The 14,880-nt window shown below is 31.0% G+C and overlaps 1 protein-coding gene across 4 annotated transcripts in view; it reads right to left on the minus strand.

Annotated features, from left to right (window-relative positions):
- The window catches only part of Pcmt (Protein-L-isoaspartate (D-aspartate) O-methyltransferase), a 51,918-nt gene extending 43,793 nt beyond the window's left edge, over nt 1–8,125 (minus strand). For 2 of the 4 annotated variants that reach the window (XR_004756966.2, XM_035351072.2), the window contains exons 1-2: nt 7,976–8,125; nt 2,443–2,584 (exon numbers count right to left, since the gene is read on the minus strand). Coding sequence is in view for 1 of the 4 variants with exons in the window: in XM_035351072.2 (XP_035206963.1) it covers nt 2,443–2,563 (121 nt within the window). In the remaining 3 variants the exon portion in view is untranslated. Of the gene's footprint in view, nt 1–2,442; nt 2,585–7,838 lie in introns of all 4 variants that reach the window. The other 2 variants (XR_004756967.2, XR_015043404.1) reach the window with 2 other exon arrangements.
- Between the last annotated feature and the right edge of the window lie 6,755 nt (nt 8,126–14,880).

Genomic DNA, 14,880 nt, shown 5'->3' on the forward strand with positions numbered 1-14,880 from the left:
CCTTCCTTCTTTACATAGACTTTCTATGACTCAGTGCTACTCTGTAAAAACCCAAACAGCTGTCATTCCTGGTGGACTGACTAGCCAACTGCAGCCTTTACATGTATCTGTGAATAAGCTATTTAAGGAAAAATTGCAAGAACGATGGAACAAGCGGATAGGAGAGACACATCACACCCTCAGGTAGAATGAAGCGGCCCTCTATTTCACAAGTGTGCGAGTGAGTAAAAAGATCTTGGGAGGACGTAAAGGCTGAAGTAATCGTAAAGAAGTGCGGAATCAGTAATGCTCTTGATGGAACAGAAGACGACGCATTCATTATTCGAAGAAGGTGATACTAACGATGACGGAAACAGTAGTGATGACGATATTCTCGTTTTTGATAGTGAAAAGGATTTTTATGGTTTTGAAAGTGATTAAAGTCTAATTTCATGATAGGCAACATTTTCCTTGAATCTGTGGGGTTTTTTTTTTTTTTCCTGCTTTATTTTGTGTTATGTTTGATTGCTTGCCGTTCATTCATTTATTCACTATTGAAATTTACATATCATGTTCAAAATAGCTTCCCGTTTGGTAATTTTCCTTAGTAAAAATATGTTTGGTAATTGCATTCAATGATTGTTTATTTGGCTTTTACGAAACGTGAGAACTAAAAGAAACCACATTTTAAGTTATTATGCTATCGTGCGGACTATTGAAACTTTTTTTACTTACGTGTGGCCTTCTAAATAAGGGTGCATCTTACATGCCGTCAAATACGATACTTTACTTTCAGCTGTGCAGCTTTCAAGTAAAATCAGTGATAATGAGATTTTTCTTTTAGTAAATTTAAACCACAGGAAAAAAAAAAAAAAAAAATCTACAACTTTAAATTGTTAAGTCAACGTGAACTTAGCCTAATACAGTAGATGAGACAGTACAAGAAAATTCGGTACTTTTCCATTTCGCCTGCGTAAATCTTACCAAGCGGACTTTACTGCCGACAACACAGAGTATACATGTAAAAAAATTTTAATAATGCTTCAGATCTTGTCAAGCAAATTTTATTGACAACAACACACAGTACACACATAAAAAAAAAATGTTAACAAATGTTACTTTTAAGAATATTTTACTTTGGAGACACAAACATTTTAATATCGTTTAAAATTTTTTCAAACGGGTCTTTTGTTCCCCTTCTCCACATAAATACTGCGAGAGAATTTTCCAGATGATCATGTGCCGTTCCTCTATGTTTCTTATTTTGCCATTTGACACTACCCCTCAGTTTTTCTACTTTTTGTATCTGCATTCCAGTTTCTGGATCGACAAAAGTGTATTTATGGTTCAGTTTGAAATGTTCCGACACTTTCCTCTCCCAGTTTTTTAGTGAAGTATATTTCTATGAATCGGAATATATTATAGTTCCTTTTCCAATATTTTCTTTAATTTCTTCTAATATACTGCTTATGGATCGGTCTTACACCTTCACAAATAAACATTTGTTTCTTTTACAGCAAACTCCACCAAAGATCCACTGTTGAGGTAGAACTTGTCCCACAATGTTTTTACATTTCATAAACATACCTCTCATTCACTTCGGTGATCATTCCAGGTCCGCCTATTTTCTGCTGTTGACATTTAAGCAAAGAATCCACACAAACCTCGCATACATACTTATTCGAGTCCACAACTGTTTCGTGACTGATTTCCAACTCTTTTTCACATTATTTAACTGAGGTTAATTCTTCACTCAACCAAAAATAAACCTCATACACTTAAAAAAACTCAAGATACTTCTTTTACTGTGACAAATTGAAGGTTGCAGCGCCACTGAATTTTCACCTAAATACTAACCAGATGCCACACGTGTTAATAATCAGATAACCAGATTGCCACATGTGTTAATAATCAGGAAATTAAATAATATTTTGTCTAAAATTGCCGGCAATATTAGGCAAAATGTCTTTTGCTTGAAAGAATCTGACAGATTCTTCCTGTTTTCTCGGCCAATCCCAAATTTTCATTGGTTTTTTTCCATCCATTTTTGACCGCGACTTTGTTTTGAAAGTGTGAAGGGAAAAGGTTAACACCACCCCAGAAAATCCATTTGGAGCCGGTTGTATCATATTTAGGGACTTTATCACCTGCGCCGGCGAAATGGAAAAGTAGCGAAAATTTTCAAAGCAAAAGTCCAATTCAAGAATGATAACATGACTTTAATAAGACTTTAAATAACACTTTTTGAAAATGCACTCATTTTCAAAAACTCCAAAAGATCTTATCTTACATCCCGTATATACTTTTTAACTAAATAAGCAATTTTCTAGCTATACAACTGGCTACAAATTGTCTATTTATATCAAACTGCCTACAAAGCAACATACAATCTAATGTTTATAGACCTGTTATATGAAATGCTTGTGTAATTCTGAACAATACATAAAAATGGGTCAAACTTACGTTTTAAATTCTGTATAAGCTCTGCATTACTTTTTCCATGTGACCTCCACGCCATGTGTAAAGGGAATAATATATTCAAGAGTGCAGCACGAAAGATAAGGAAGCTGTGTTTGGGAAACATCTACATCTCAAATTTATGAATCTAGAAATATTAAAATATTCAGAAATAAGCACAGGAAATTTCATTAAAAAAATTCATACTAACTTTTCTCAGTACAAAATCATTTAGTTCGTTCTGATTCTCTGCATATCCCCTTACAAAAAGCATTTACAAGATAATGTATTATGCTGCCAAAATGTGGTAAGCTATGATGTCACCTAAATGTATTTACATAGCAACCCACATATATATGCACATTCAGCATATACACATAAATTTTCATCATCAAGACTGGCTGATTATTTTCTGATCACTGCTTATTTTTGCACTGAATATATTTTTTGATAGGTTATTGGGATTGGATTCACAAATGTATATATGTACATGTGCATTTATGCATGCATACATACACACATTTCACAATCCGGTCCCGACAGCACAAAAGAACCTATTTTTTTTGCTTGTAATGAAGTATAATGGGACTATGGAGTTTCACGATTGAAGGAAAAGAACACACTGCATTTCTTCAGAAAAGAAGCATTTGGGACAATAGTAGAGAATGCAAAAATGAAGTTGCGTTTCTCAAACTATCAAATTTTATGGAAATGCCATGCGAAAAATTATAAGCAAAGTATTAGAATTCGGTATTCCGGACTTTGACTTTTTTTAAGTGAAAACAGGTCACTGTGTACGTTTGGAGAAGTTTGTGGAATGCCAAGCTTGTATATGAAGCCAATTATCTGATTTTTTTGGTGAAAACAAATCACTGTGTAAATGAAGAGAATTAAAAAAATAAATAAATAAGGATTTCTTGAAAGAGAAAAGTTTTATTAGGGATTTTTTTTTTCATTTTATTCACTAGCTGTTCTTTTACGAAATTTTTAGTATACTGATATCTTGAAAATGACTGCTGCCATTCACATGTTAGCTAAGCAAAAATTTAGTCGCCAAAGAGTTGGCAATTTTGCAGAAAGGGGTGTGAATAATCTGAAAGTACCAAAAATTTAAACATTTTAATATTCTATTTTAAATGCATGAAATACCCCATTTCCACCATACAAAAACAATAAAAAATTAAATTTCAAACAGAAAATTTCAGATCACAACACCTCAACATGTTTACCATTTAAGTTTCAGAAGCTTATAAAAAATTATAATTAAATGTAAAAAAAATCAAAAATTTAAAAAAATGCAATTAATTTCAATGTTAAATCCAGTTTTATGCCTAAAAAAAAATCTTAAACTAAATAATGTAGTTTACCATCCTGCACGCTTTTTGGCACATGAGAAAGAGTAGCCAGACATACGCCGAGATCCAATGATAGCAGAATTTGGGGATCAAATTTGTATATGTGCATGTTTCATTTAACACATTTAATTGAGCATTCACAATAAAAAAAAACGGTTAATCCGGTTAATATTCCATAATCGGGGTGAGCACCAAACTTGGCAAGTTTTTATTTGGTGTGATTTTGATTTGGTTGTAGTTTCTGGCTGTATGTTTTCTTGTAGCAAACCTAGAGAGCTTTATTTCGATAATTGTAAGAGTGCGAGTTTAGTGCAGCCAGAAGATTTTTTTTTTTAAATTTAATTTTGAAATACTGTGTTTGTTATTATATTAATATAAATATTTGCAGAAGGTTAAGTTATTGTTGGTGGGAGAATATTGGATTTCAGATGACGTAAAGTTATGAATGTTTTCATTTAATTTTATTTAGTTAATTATTTTTTTAGTTTTGTTTCTTGCATACGGCAATCAAAAGATGTGGAATATTTAAAGTTTTGAATGAAAGTTGTTTATCATGTTGAATTCCATGACCTTGTTTTATCATTTAATCAATTTCATTTACTATTCTGTTTGCACATAATAATAACTGTTGTTTGCACATAATAATCGCTGTTCACCACTGCAAACAAACAAAATCTGCTATTCATGTTTAAAACTCACTTTGCAGTGCTCTGCTTTGATAAATGTATATATTTATTTACTCAATGATTATTTACAAGAATTGTTCATTCTACTATTTTATGATGAATTACATAGATATAACTATGTTTTTACTTGCAAAGCTGTTATCTCATTTTACTATTCTGCTTACATAAAATAATGGCATTTCACTACAGCAAAACTTAAAAGTTACTGTTATGTTTACGTTTAAAAATCACATTTTAGTGCTTTCATTGCTGCCAAAAAATACGCCAAATTTTGAAGGCCAAAATAGTTTGGTGCCAACTTACCCCACTTATAAAATATTAGCCAAAAAAACCAACAAAATGCATGGCACCTGCATAAGGAAAAAGTAATATAAATAATTATGATTAGTCTTGTAAAAAAAATTAAAGAACAGTGGTGTCATCCTGGCAGTCTAAGGGTTGCATCAAGCACAAAAAAATTTTACATAGCTTGCAAATACATTTCAACTATTATTACTTGTAAATATGATGTCAGAAAGATTTCAAGATTTTTGAAGACCAAATTATTTTATTTTCATTACTTCTGAAAATGAACATGCACCCAAAAATCCATAAATGGAGCTAATTAATTTATAATGTGATATAAATCTCATTCAGAGATCTGGAGATTACAAATTTTTGCACTAAGAACAATCAATTTGTTTGAGAATGCATTTGGTTAGTCTAAGGGTGCTCCTTGGATTATTGCCAAGTTATTGCTTCATTTATTGTCAAATTGTCATTTCATTTATGGTAACCTGAGTAGTTGAATGTTATGGAAACCCTATTATGGCGTGATTGGTTGCGTGATTGCGGTGAATTTGACTGACAGAAAAATATTTGCAGGGACTTACTTGTCAGTTAGGAAGTATGTTGCTTATTTTGTTTACTTGTCAGTTAGGAAGTATGTTGCTTATTTTGTGCTGTACACTGTAAAATGGCTGTATGTGAAGAGATTAATCCAAAGTTTCTGTACAATTTGGAAAGAAAGGTGAAAGAAGCATTAACTGACTGGTTAATGAAGGTATACTTAGTAGTCATTATAAGTGTCCTGTTTGTATGAAGGAAATGCAAATGGTCTAATGTGAAGATCGTTCAGATGGCTTTAAATGGGTTTGTCACAAGAGAGGTTCACACAAGAAACGCCACTGACAGTCCAGCACTTTGGAGGATAATTTTTACTCTTATTTTTGTGAATTTATGTGGTGACAGCAGTATACACATTCCAATTCCAATAATTTTAGAAAATTTTTGGATGCTGTTAAGGAATTTTATGTGCCACAGACTGAAGACACAGAAATTTCTGAATATGGTTAAGTCGATATTTCCTTTATGTTATTTCATCGTGCGATTTAAAATGCAGTTTATTGAGTTTCGATTGACTACAAATTTTATTCAGTTTTGGTGATTAGTAACTTTGTTTTAACATTATATGATGTCATCATTCTCCTGATTTTTTTTAAGTGAAAATAGATTGATGTGTACATGCACAAAGTCAAGGGAGTGTGCAATGTTGAGTTTGTGCAATTCTCTGATTTTTTTTAAGTGAAAATAGATCGATGTGTACATGGATACCGAATTTGTGCAATTCTTTGACTTGCTATTTTGGTTTTGTATAGCGCCCATCTTGAAATTATGCCTTGCTGGCCAATCGCCAAGGGACACCCTTAACTATATTTTTATCAAATGGGGTAATGAGATATTTTTTCCTTGATCATGTGTTCTCTGACTGCTTTTATTTTTAAAATAATAGAAGTGGAATAGCTCTTTGATTTTTGTTAGTGTGCATTGAAGTTTTAACTGTTTTGGGGAGATTGTGAAAATGGCCTTTACCCAGTGATTAGTTGCTGCAATTGTCTTATCCTTTATTCCAGGATAAAGAAATCCTTGTCTACATGAAAAATAGCATAAAAAATTACACAATTTTTTTTTTAAATGATAAGTGTTTTATTTCATTAAAGATAAGTGTTATATTTATTTCTTTTAACACTTCACACAATTCTTACTTAATAATTAATATTTGTATTTTAAACTCCTAAAAAATATGTTTTTTTTTTATATGCTGATAATGTTTGCTGACTTACGACAGTTTGGAAATCATTTTAAAAAACATTGCCACCTTGCACTCAATAAGTAATTTATTGCCTTGTAGCTATGTATTATTAAACCCCAACTTATTTATATATTCAATTACCATCTGTTAGCATTTTTGCCCTTTTTAGCATAAAATGTTTTTGTTTAATTATGGATATTTGAAAGCTGCCAATATTCACCTTTCTATGATTACATAATGTCACTGTACTGTCAAAAATGCATTTATTCCTATATAATAAAATCAAAAATACTAGATAGAATGCTGCAGAAGAAATTCACATTAAGCATAACACTGCGTATGGGAAATCAATTAGAAGAAAATTGAATGCTTTGCTTATTAATTGTAGCAAGAAGTTAATATTTTGCAGATTCTGTCAAAATCTTGACAGGGCATATAAAATTGCAACAGACAAATAATTAACTTTAACAAAGGTATGCAATTTCACATATAAAACAAAAAATTGGTAGAATCATGTGCACCATCCAAATGGATGACAGCTTTATTTATTACATGAAGAAATTAATGAAACTTTCACCAATAATATAATTATACTAAATTTAGTCCAAAACTCTCATTTTTAAGTGACAAGGTGAAAATATCCTTCAATATATTAATTGTTGTAAGATAGATCAGTTATTTAACTGTAAAATAATTTATCTGTCTAAATGAGATGTAGAAATACTACTATTATATGTTCATTTTCTAATAACTAATGCACAAAAAATGGGACAATGATAACAGAGTTCATGATTATAATTTAGCACAGCTGTGTTAAAGACATTCAGGCACTAGAAGACAAGTTAAATATTTAATCCTGAAAAATAAATTTTCATACATTTTCGCAAACGCAAAATTAGATCAGACTACTTCCTCTAAGACATTTACGTGTTTGCAATTAACTATTTACTTTGCACTTACGTTTGGATATGCAAACTCTCTGTAAAAAAAATCGTTCAAAAGTGCCATAATCATCACTACTCATAAAAAATACGGTGAATAACCCTCCATTTTAAAGTAGTAGCATATAAACTGCTTATTATTTTTTTCTATAACAGAAAAGAACAGATATTCTTAAAAAATAGATGTTCACGTTCACACCTCATCATAATTCGAATACTGTGATTCAAATGAAACACATAAGCGGGGAAATGAATGCACCGAGAAACTCCACAACAATTTCCACAATTCTTCAATAGAAAAACTACATTCTGCAAATAAAAATTTATCAGAAATTACACGCAAACATACTGTATAAATTCGAATTCAATGACGCAACTTGAATGAAGTGTAAATAGTTGATTCCATGAACATCTTACATAGTTATTATCGAAATAATGATGGAACTAAGTAATGTTTTTTCTTGCAGGAAATATAATTTCACTTACTTCAAAGCAATTTAAGAAATATTTATCATAAAATGCAAATACAATATAAAACATTCACCCACAATTTGCCGCGACTGAGTTTAGATGTTTCGAGTTGCTTCGACGAAAGTTTTTTCTCATGTTCATGAAGGCCTAACTAATAACCTACGTGCCAAATAATTAAAACAGATCATATTTTATTCTCGAGTGTCAAGATGTAGAAACACCTTTTTACTCGGCTTCTGCTAACAATCTTTAAGAAAAAGAAAGAAGAGTAGTGTAGAAGGAGGTGTGGCAGAGGGGAAAAAGAGAGTCAGGTCCGCGCTAACGGCGGCGAATTGAGGGGGGGTGAGGTCAGTGTCGTTAAAAGATGTAATAGCGGGTGACAGACCGCAGAGTCAATTTAGGTTGAAGTCAATTAAGGTTGTAATTCTTATGTGAGTAGGATGTCACTCGGGTACCGATGTTTTTCACGGGGATGCGGGGAGTGTCCGAGAGCGCTAATAAGGCTATTACTGTGGGTTTGTACTGAATGAAAGAAGTTGACCGCTAATCGTTTAATATACTCTTGAATAGGTTTGACTTGAAGGTCACTAGGTGTTTGGAATATCCCAAGGAGCATTGATATTTTCTCGTAAAATTTTATTTTGTGAAATTCGTAATTGTTTAATATTGGTTTTAGCTGCATGTTCCTAAATCGGAGCTGCATAAAGGAGGGCTGGACGAAGTATGGAGCGATATAAAATTAATTTGTTTGTAGTAGATAAGTTGCTTCTTCTACCAAGAAGAGGTAGGAGTGTGATATGGAGCGGAAGTGGGTTGTGAAGGTAAGTTTTGATCTAGGGTGACTCCAAGGTATTTGGTTTCATTAATCCAGTCTATTTCTTTGTCAAATATTTCAGGGGGTGGAGGATAGTGTTTAATGTTTGGATGAAAAGCAGAAAGGATTGAACAAGAAGTGGAATCACTGAAATCAACTCAACGAAACCGCTTATTACCTGGACCGATTTCTTTCAAGTGTACTTCCGAGATTCACTAAACAGAAACCTTTCTACAAAGAACAACAATAAAATTCTGGAATAAAAAAGGGATAAAAGTTGAAAAATAATGAAAACTAAACTCACTTTGATAAGATTATTTTATTACTATTATTGATAGTTCTTTGCTACTACAAAGGACAATGTAAAAATAAATTTTTAGATTGGAGGTAGATCCCGAAAAAACAGGAAATTGTCAGCTGACAATGCCAGTAATTTCCTTTTTTTTTTTTTTTTTTTTTTTTAAATATAATGTGATAAAATGATACCAAATATCGCTCGAGGTTCTTCTATACGAAAGGATCAACATTTTGTTTCGCAAACTTGAAATAATACATTACATGGAAAAATTTATGTTTATATACTAATTCTAATGAAAATTCACAGCTCATAATTACAAGACATTAGTAGAATAAGTAAATAAATAAAAATATGATTTATTATTTTATATAAATATTACAGTACTATTATACAAAAAAGGTAACACCTAATATAACACAGCTATTCTATGACACAGTATTCAAAGAATCGAAATGGAACTCAAAGAAACAGCTCAGAAAAGGAAAAGAGAAAATAATCAAGACTCCCCCGGAGCTAGATTCGAAAGAGCGAATAATCAAGACTCGTCGGAATAATGAAGGCTCCTCTAAGTCGGAATTAAGGCTCTGTCTGGCGCAGCTTTTGGTTTTCGGAAAGAGTCCGAAGGATATTCGCTGCGTCTGCTGTCAAAAGAAGCAGTGAGATCACAGGCCTTAGCTTGGGAATCGCATCCATTCACATCTGCTACTATAGAAAGATCTTATATACTTTTATACTTGCCATGAGTTCTTTCCATCATACGTGGATAGCTTCAGTAAGGGACTAGCAGGCATATGTAAAAATTTAAAACCATCGGAATTGCTCTCTGCCGTCGCTACGAATTTCTTCAAGGTATCAACTTCTTTGGTGACCGCAGTAACTCTGTCATCAGTTTGTTGTTCCACAGCAGAAACTCTCTCTTCAATGTGTTCAACTTTATTTTTAATAGCGTCTATTCTGCCTTCCATAGCCTCGAATTTGTTTTCTATTTCATAGGTAATTTCTAATTTAATTTCTATTTTCAGTTCCTCTTCACCTGCTTCAATCTTTACTTTAACGGATTCTTGGCTAACAGCTTTCATCTCTGCTTGGCTCGCATACATTACTACTTTAACCCTTAGCCTGTCCAGTAATTATCTGCGAATCCCTTTAAAACTGTCGCTAGTTTTGGACCGAACTTCCCGTAAAATGTCGCGAAAATAACCCTAAACCTCTGAAAATTGTCAAGCAGTTCTTTTGTTATTTCCCATCCCTCCCAGAATTTTACTTCAATGATTCCGCTAAGTGAGATTGATTGCTATATATTGTTTGGTAGCTGTGAGCTCTCAAGAGAATTGCAAACGGCTAGACTCTCCGTGATGATCGTCTTAATGCCGCAGGCTACAGCTGCGAAACTTGAAAGTTTCCTTCCCTTAAACAATCTTATCTCTACATATCTTCTCTACATATAATAAAAGAAAAAGTCTGTCTGTGTGTGCGCGCCTTTCGTTCGCGCTGCGCGTAAGCTAATAGACCCACGGCTACGAAATTTGGTACATAGGTACATCTACACAAGAGCCAGTGCACTCACTTCGAAGCGATTTTTTCGAAATTCGAATTCGAATTTTTTTAATTTCATGTTTTGTGACGAAATCGTGTCATTTTGAAACATAATGGGCTATAGGAAAGCGAGATTTTACTCTACACACTCCATTTTCATATCGTCATGAAACGTAGGCACTTAGCTATTTTACGAACTTGAAATAAATTTCGTGTTTCAATAAATCGATTAAATACGAATTTATTTAACAAAGGGAGCTTAACACTTTTTCAATGGGATTTTTTCTAAAAGATTAGTTCGAGAATTAAATCTTTTACATGTTTGCAATTTTTTTTTTAAGTTATTTTAAATTATTTCGGCTTTTTTCCTTTTTTTAGAATTTAAATTTGCTTTTTTACTTTTATACGTATTTTTAAGAATTTAAATTTGCTTTTTTACTTTTATACGTATTTTTAAGAATTTAAATTTGTTTAAATTTAAATTTCATTCCTTGCAGCAATGGCGCAAAGAATATTTAATTAAATATGTATTTAAATTTAATTTTTTAATTAAATTCAATTTATTCTTATGAAACAATTTTATTTTTAAAAATGTACAGTTTATTTTTCTTTGATTTTTGGACACGTTAAACTTTCATCTTTGCAAATGCTTTTAGAAAAAGAATTTTGGAAAAATGATAATATTTTGTATTTTTAAAAGATTTTTTAAATGAAGCTTCCGAGTACATTTCTCACATCTCACATCTTTAAAAATGTGATTTTGGCAACAATTTTCTTGTCTTATTGTTGTTGATAGATTTTTGATGAAATCGCAACATTTTGAATAGTTTCATTCTTTTAGAAATATGGGTTTGGCAATAATTTTTCATCATATTTCTTATGTCACTGTTTTTAAGAGATTGGCATATTTCATTGTCATTTTTATATAAATATAATATATTTTTATTGATTTTTTTTTATAAAGTTGTTCTGTGGAGTAAAATTCTGCACGGAATTTTATGTTTTTTGAGTTGCTTTCATGTTATTTTTTTTTTTTTTTTTTTTTGCTTATTTCACTGTTTATAAGATATTGAAAAGTTTTGCATGATTTTTGTGCTTCTACGGAAAGTTGGTTAATTTTTTAATTAGGATAATTAATATTTGTATTAAGAGATATAGCTTATTTCATTGTAATTTTTTCCCTTGAAAACATAAGATAAAATATCATTAATTATACTTTGCTTTTCAGAATTTTTTTTTTTTTTTTTGCATTCCTTTATTTTATTTATTGCTCATTTCACTGTTTTTAAGATATTGAAAAGTTTTGACTGATTTTTTTAGAAAACAAAGTTATTAACCTCCTTTATACCATTTGAGGTCTCAAGATGAATGCAAAGGGAATTTGGTTAATTTATTTATTAGGATAATTAATATTTGTATTAAGGGACATTGCTTATTTCATTGTAATTTTGTTTATACGTAATAACTTTTTTATGAAGTTGTTCTGCAGAGTAAAATCCTACGCAGTTTTTAAATTTAACGTTTGGAGTTCCCTTCAGCCATTTTTCCGGTACATTTAAAAGCCAGACGAAGGCTCGCTGCGAAGCTGCTAGTTTTCAAATAAATTGGTTTTAAAATTTACCCGGTTAAATTTTAAATTATTACGCATTTTTAACCTAAGTAACCTAAATCTGTATGTCACTGATTATCACCGGAATTTCAATGCAGACTGATTAAACTGCTATCACTAAAATTATATTCTGACAAATATCTGGTGCAATTTTCATTCCTTCTGAGATATTGCTGAAACATTTCGTATTATTTCCGATTTTCTATATTTTTGTCATTAATTAAAAATCTTTAAAACGTTCAGCATTTTCCTATATTCTTCAACTGCAGGCAACTAATAATTATTTTAAATAATTTCTTTTTTCCTTAATTATTACGTAGTTTTAAGAGAGTAATAAACGAAATATTTGGGTGTTTTTAAGGGTGATAATATTAATATTAAATTTGCATTTTACTTTTTTATATACATTCAAGATATTCAGAAAGGGAATTATAACATGAAACCGTTTTCAGTGTATCATAAATTTATTGATTCAAATTAAAAATTCTTGCTTTGTCCAAGAAACACTAGTAAATTTTATCTGAAATAGGAAAGATGAGACACATTAATAACAAACAAAGCAATTAATTTGGAAGTCAAAGAACAAAAATCAGCGCTATATTTTCAAATTTTCACAGACTAGTTTCGATGGTTTTACCGAACCATCATCTTCAGCTGCAAAAGCGCAAATGAACGAGATAAGATATAATGAAAATTAGATTGTGAAAATTTGAAAATATAACGCTGATTTTTGTTGTTTGACTTCCAATTTAATGTTTGTTCGGCTTGTTATTGTATCTTAATTAAACAAAGCCATGTTGTTACTTATTAGCTTACAATATAATTTATTCAATATGGTATTTTTGTAAAGAAAGAGTGTTGCTGTACATTTGGTAAAGTATAAATAAGCATTTCATTTAATAATTATAAAAGTTATTAATTATTTAATAATTAATCATAAGAATATGAATAATTAAATATTTTTTCGGAGATCTATTTTCCGGCGATATTTTTTTTCTAGGGATCCCAGCATACATTTTTGAAGCATTATGCTCTAAATAAATGTCTTGTTTAGACATAGCATTTATTGTTGACAAATCTCCAACCAAAGGAAATACCTTACTAAGGAGGATATTCAAACAAAATTTTTTATTAGAATAAATATTTTCGTTATTTTAATACTACTAATAATATACAAACATTAGTTTAAGTTCACTATAGTTGAGTGAATAAGATTGCTGGATGTTAGTATTTTGTTGTTGGCAACCGAACAGTTTAGCTGCTTGTGGTATTTATGATTTTCTCGATGCCTAACGTGAATTCAAGCCAATTTTATTTAGAAAATTGCCCACGAAGGTGTTCTCTTAAAGCAGATAAACCATGACTTCTTAAAAACTGTAAAATATAATCTGTGGATATTTTCCGTTATACGATAACACGAAGAAAATGATTTCCTATACGAAACATATGATCAGCGCTGTTATTGCCCGCCGTTTAATTAAATGCATCCATCTTATTCCTTACAATTAATTTTCCTTTTTCAAAGAAAGTTTGATTTCAGTAAAATGTACTATTTACAATGTGTCATTTTATTTTGCTTGTTTTTTATGCAAATATTCAAATTCAGATAGGTATAGCGTAAGTTCAGAAAGCCAACTAGTCTCCAAGTGGTAAGATAGCTGAGCACCGGTAAATTCTAGCGGCTGCATGGGGGGTTTAGGGGTTTTTCATAAGTACAATTGATTGTGAATTAACAGTTTGTTTCCCACAAAAAAAATCTACCCCGAAGACTTCCTTTCCCTTAGACAAATAGGTCCTGTGTGCTTTATCATAATCCAAAATCTTAAGCGTAAAAATCTTTTATCATAGCCGATGATGACAATAAAATATTTTCTATCTGATGTGTCAAGTTAGCATAATTGTGTATTTCTAACGAAAGTTGTTTGGCTCATGTTACCCTATAATGAAAAAAGATTCAAATCGGTTTTTAGCTTAAACAGTATTTTCATTATTAATTATATCACGAATTTTATCAATAGTATTCTTAGTATTAATTGCAGGCATGCATTCAAGAATATAATATACACAAAGCTGTGTCCAATGATTACGGCTAATTTTTATATAAAATTTTATAGTATAAAAATTTAGGTTCATAGGTCAGCCATATTTGAAAGAGTACTTGTGTATTATAAGAAAAGAGAGAGAGAAATTTAAGAATAAAAAAATTTACCACGAACTAATATAAAAATGCAATAGAATACAAAAGAGTACAATACTACTTCATGTTTTGTGGATATACTTGAAGACAGAAACATGTTTCAGCTGTATTGGTTCATCGGAGAAAAACTTTTCTTATGAAGCTATTTTTTTCAAATCTTTCAATATACAAGTAATACAAAAGCAGTATAGGAATTTCTTTTCTTAATACCCAACCGAAGAGCTGAGGGGATGTACAATGATTAACATACAATATGTGCCTTGAATTATTTTGCTTTACATGCAATTTCCTTATATATGTAAAACAAAATAAACTTTCACCCATTCCAAGATTTCAAGAACTCACAGAGAGAGAGAAATATCTATAACAAATTTTATTGCTGTCTGACTGATTGCTTCGGAAACAATAAGTCTTCCAACTCAAGCTTTCAAGCTTCAAGCTATTCAAATACGAACTCGTCTCAGCA

This window comes from Stegodyphus dumicola, chromosome 10, assembly GCF_044657685.1.
Source record: "Stegodyphus dumicola isolate Sdum_Otavi_A_Nest chromosome 10, ASM4465768v1".
Classification (NCBI taxonomy): domain Eukaryota; kingdom Metazoa; phylum Arthropoda; class Arachnida; order Araneae; family Eresidae; genus Stegodyphus; species Stegodyphus dumicola.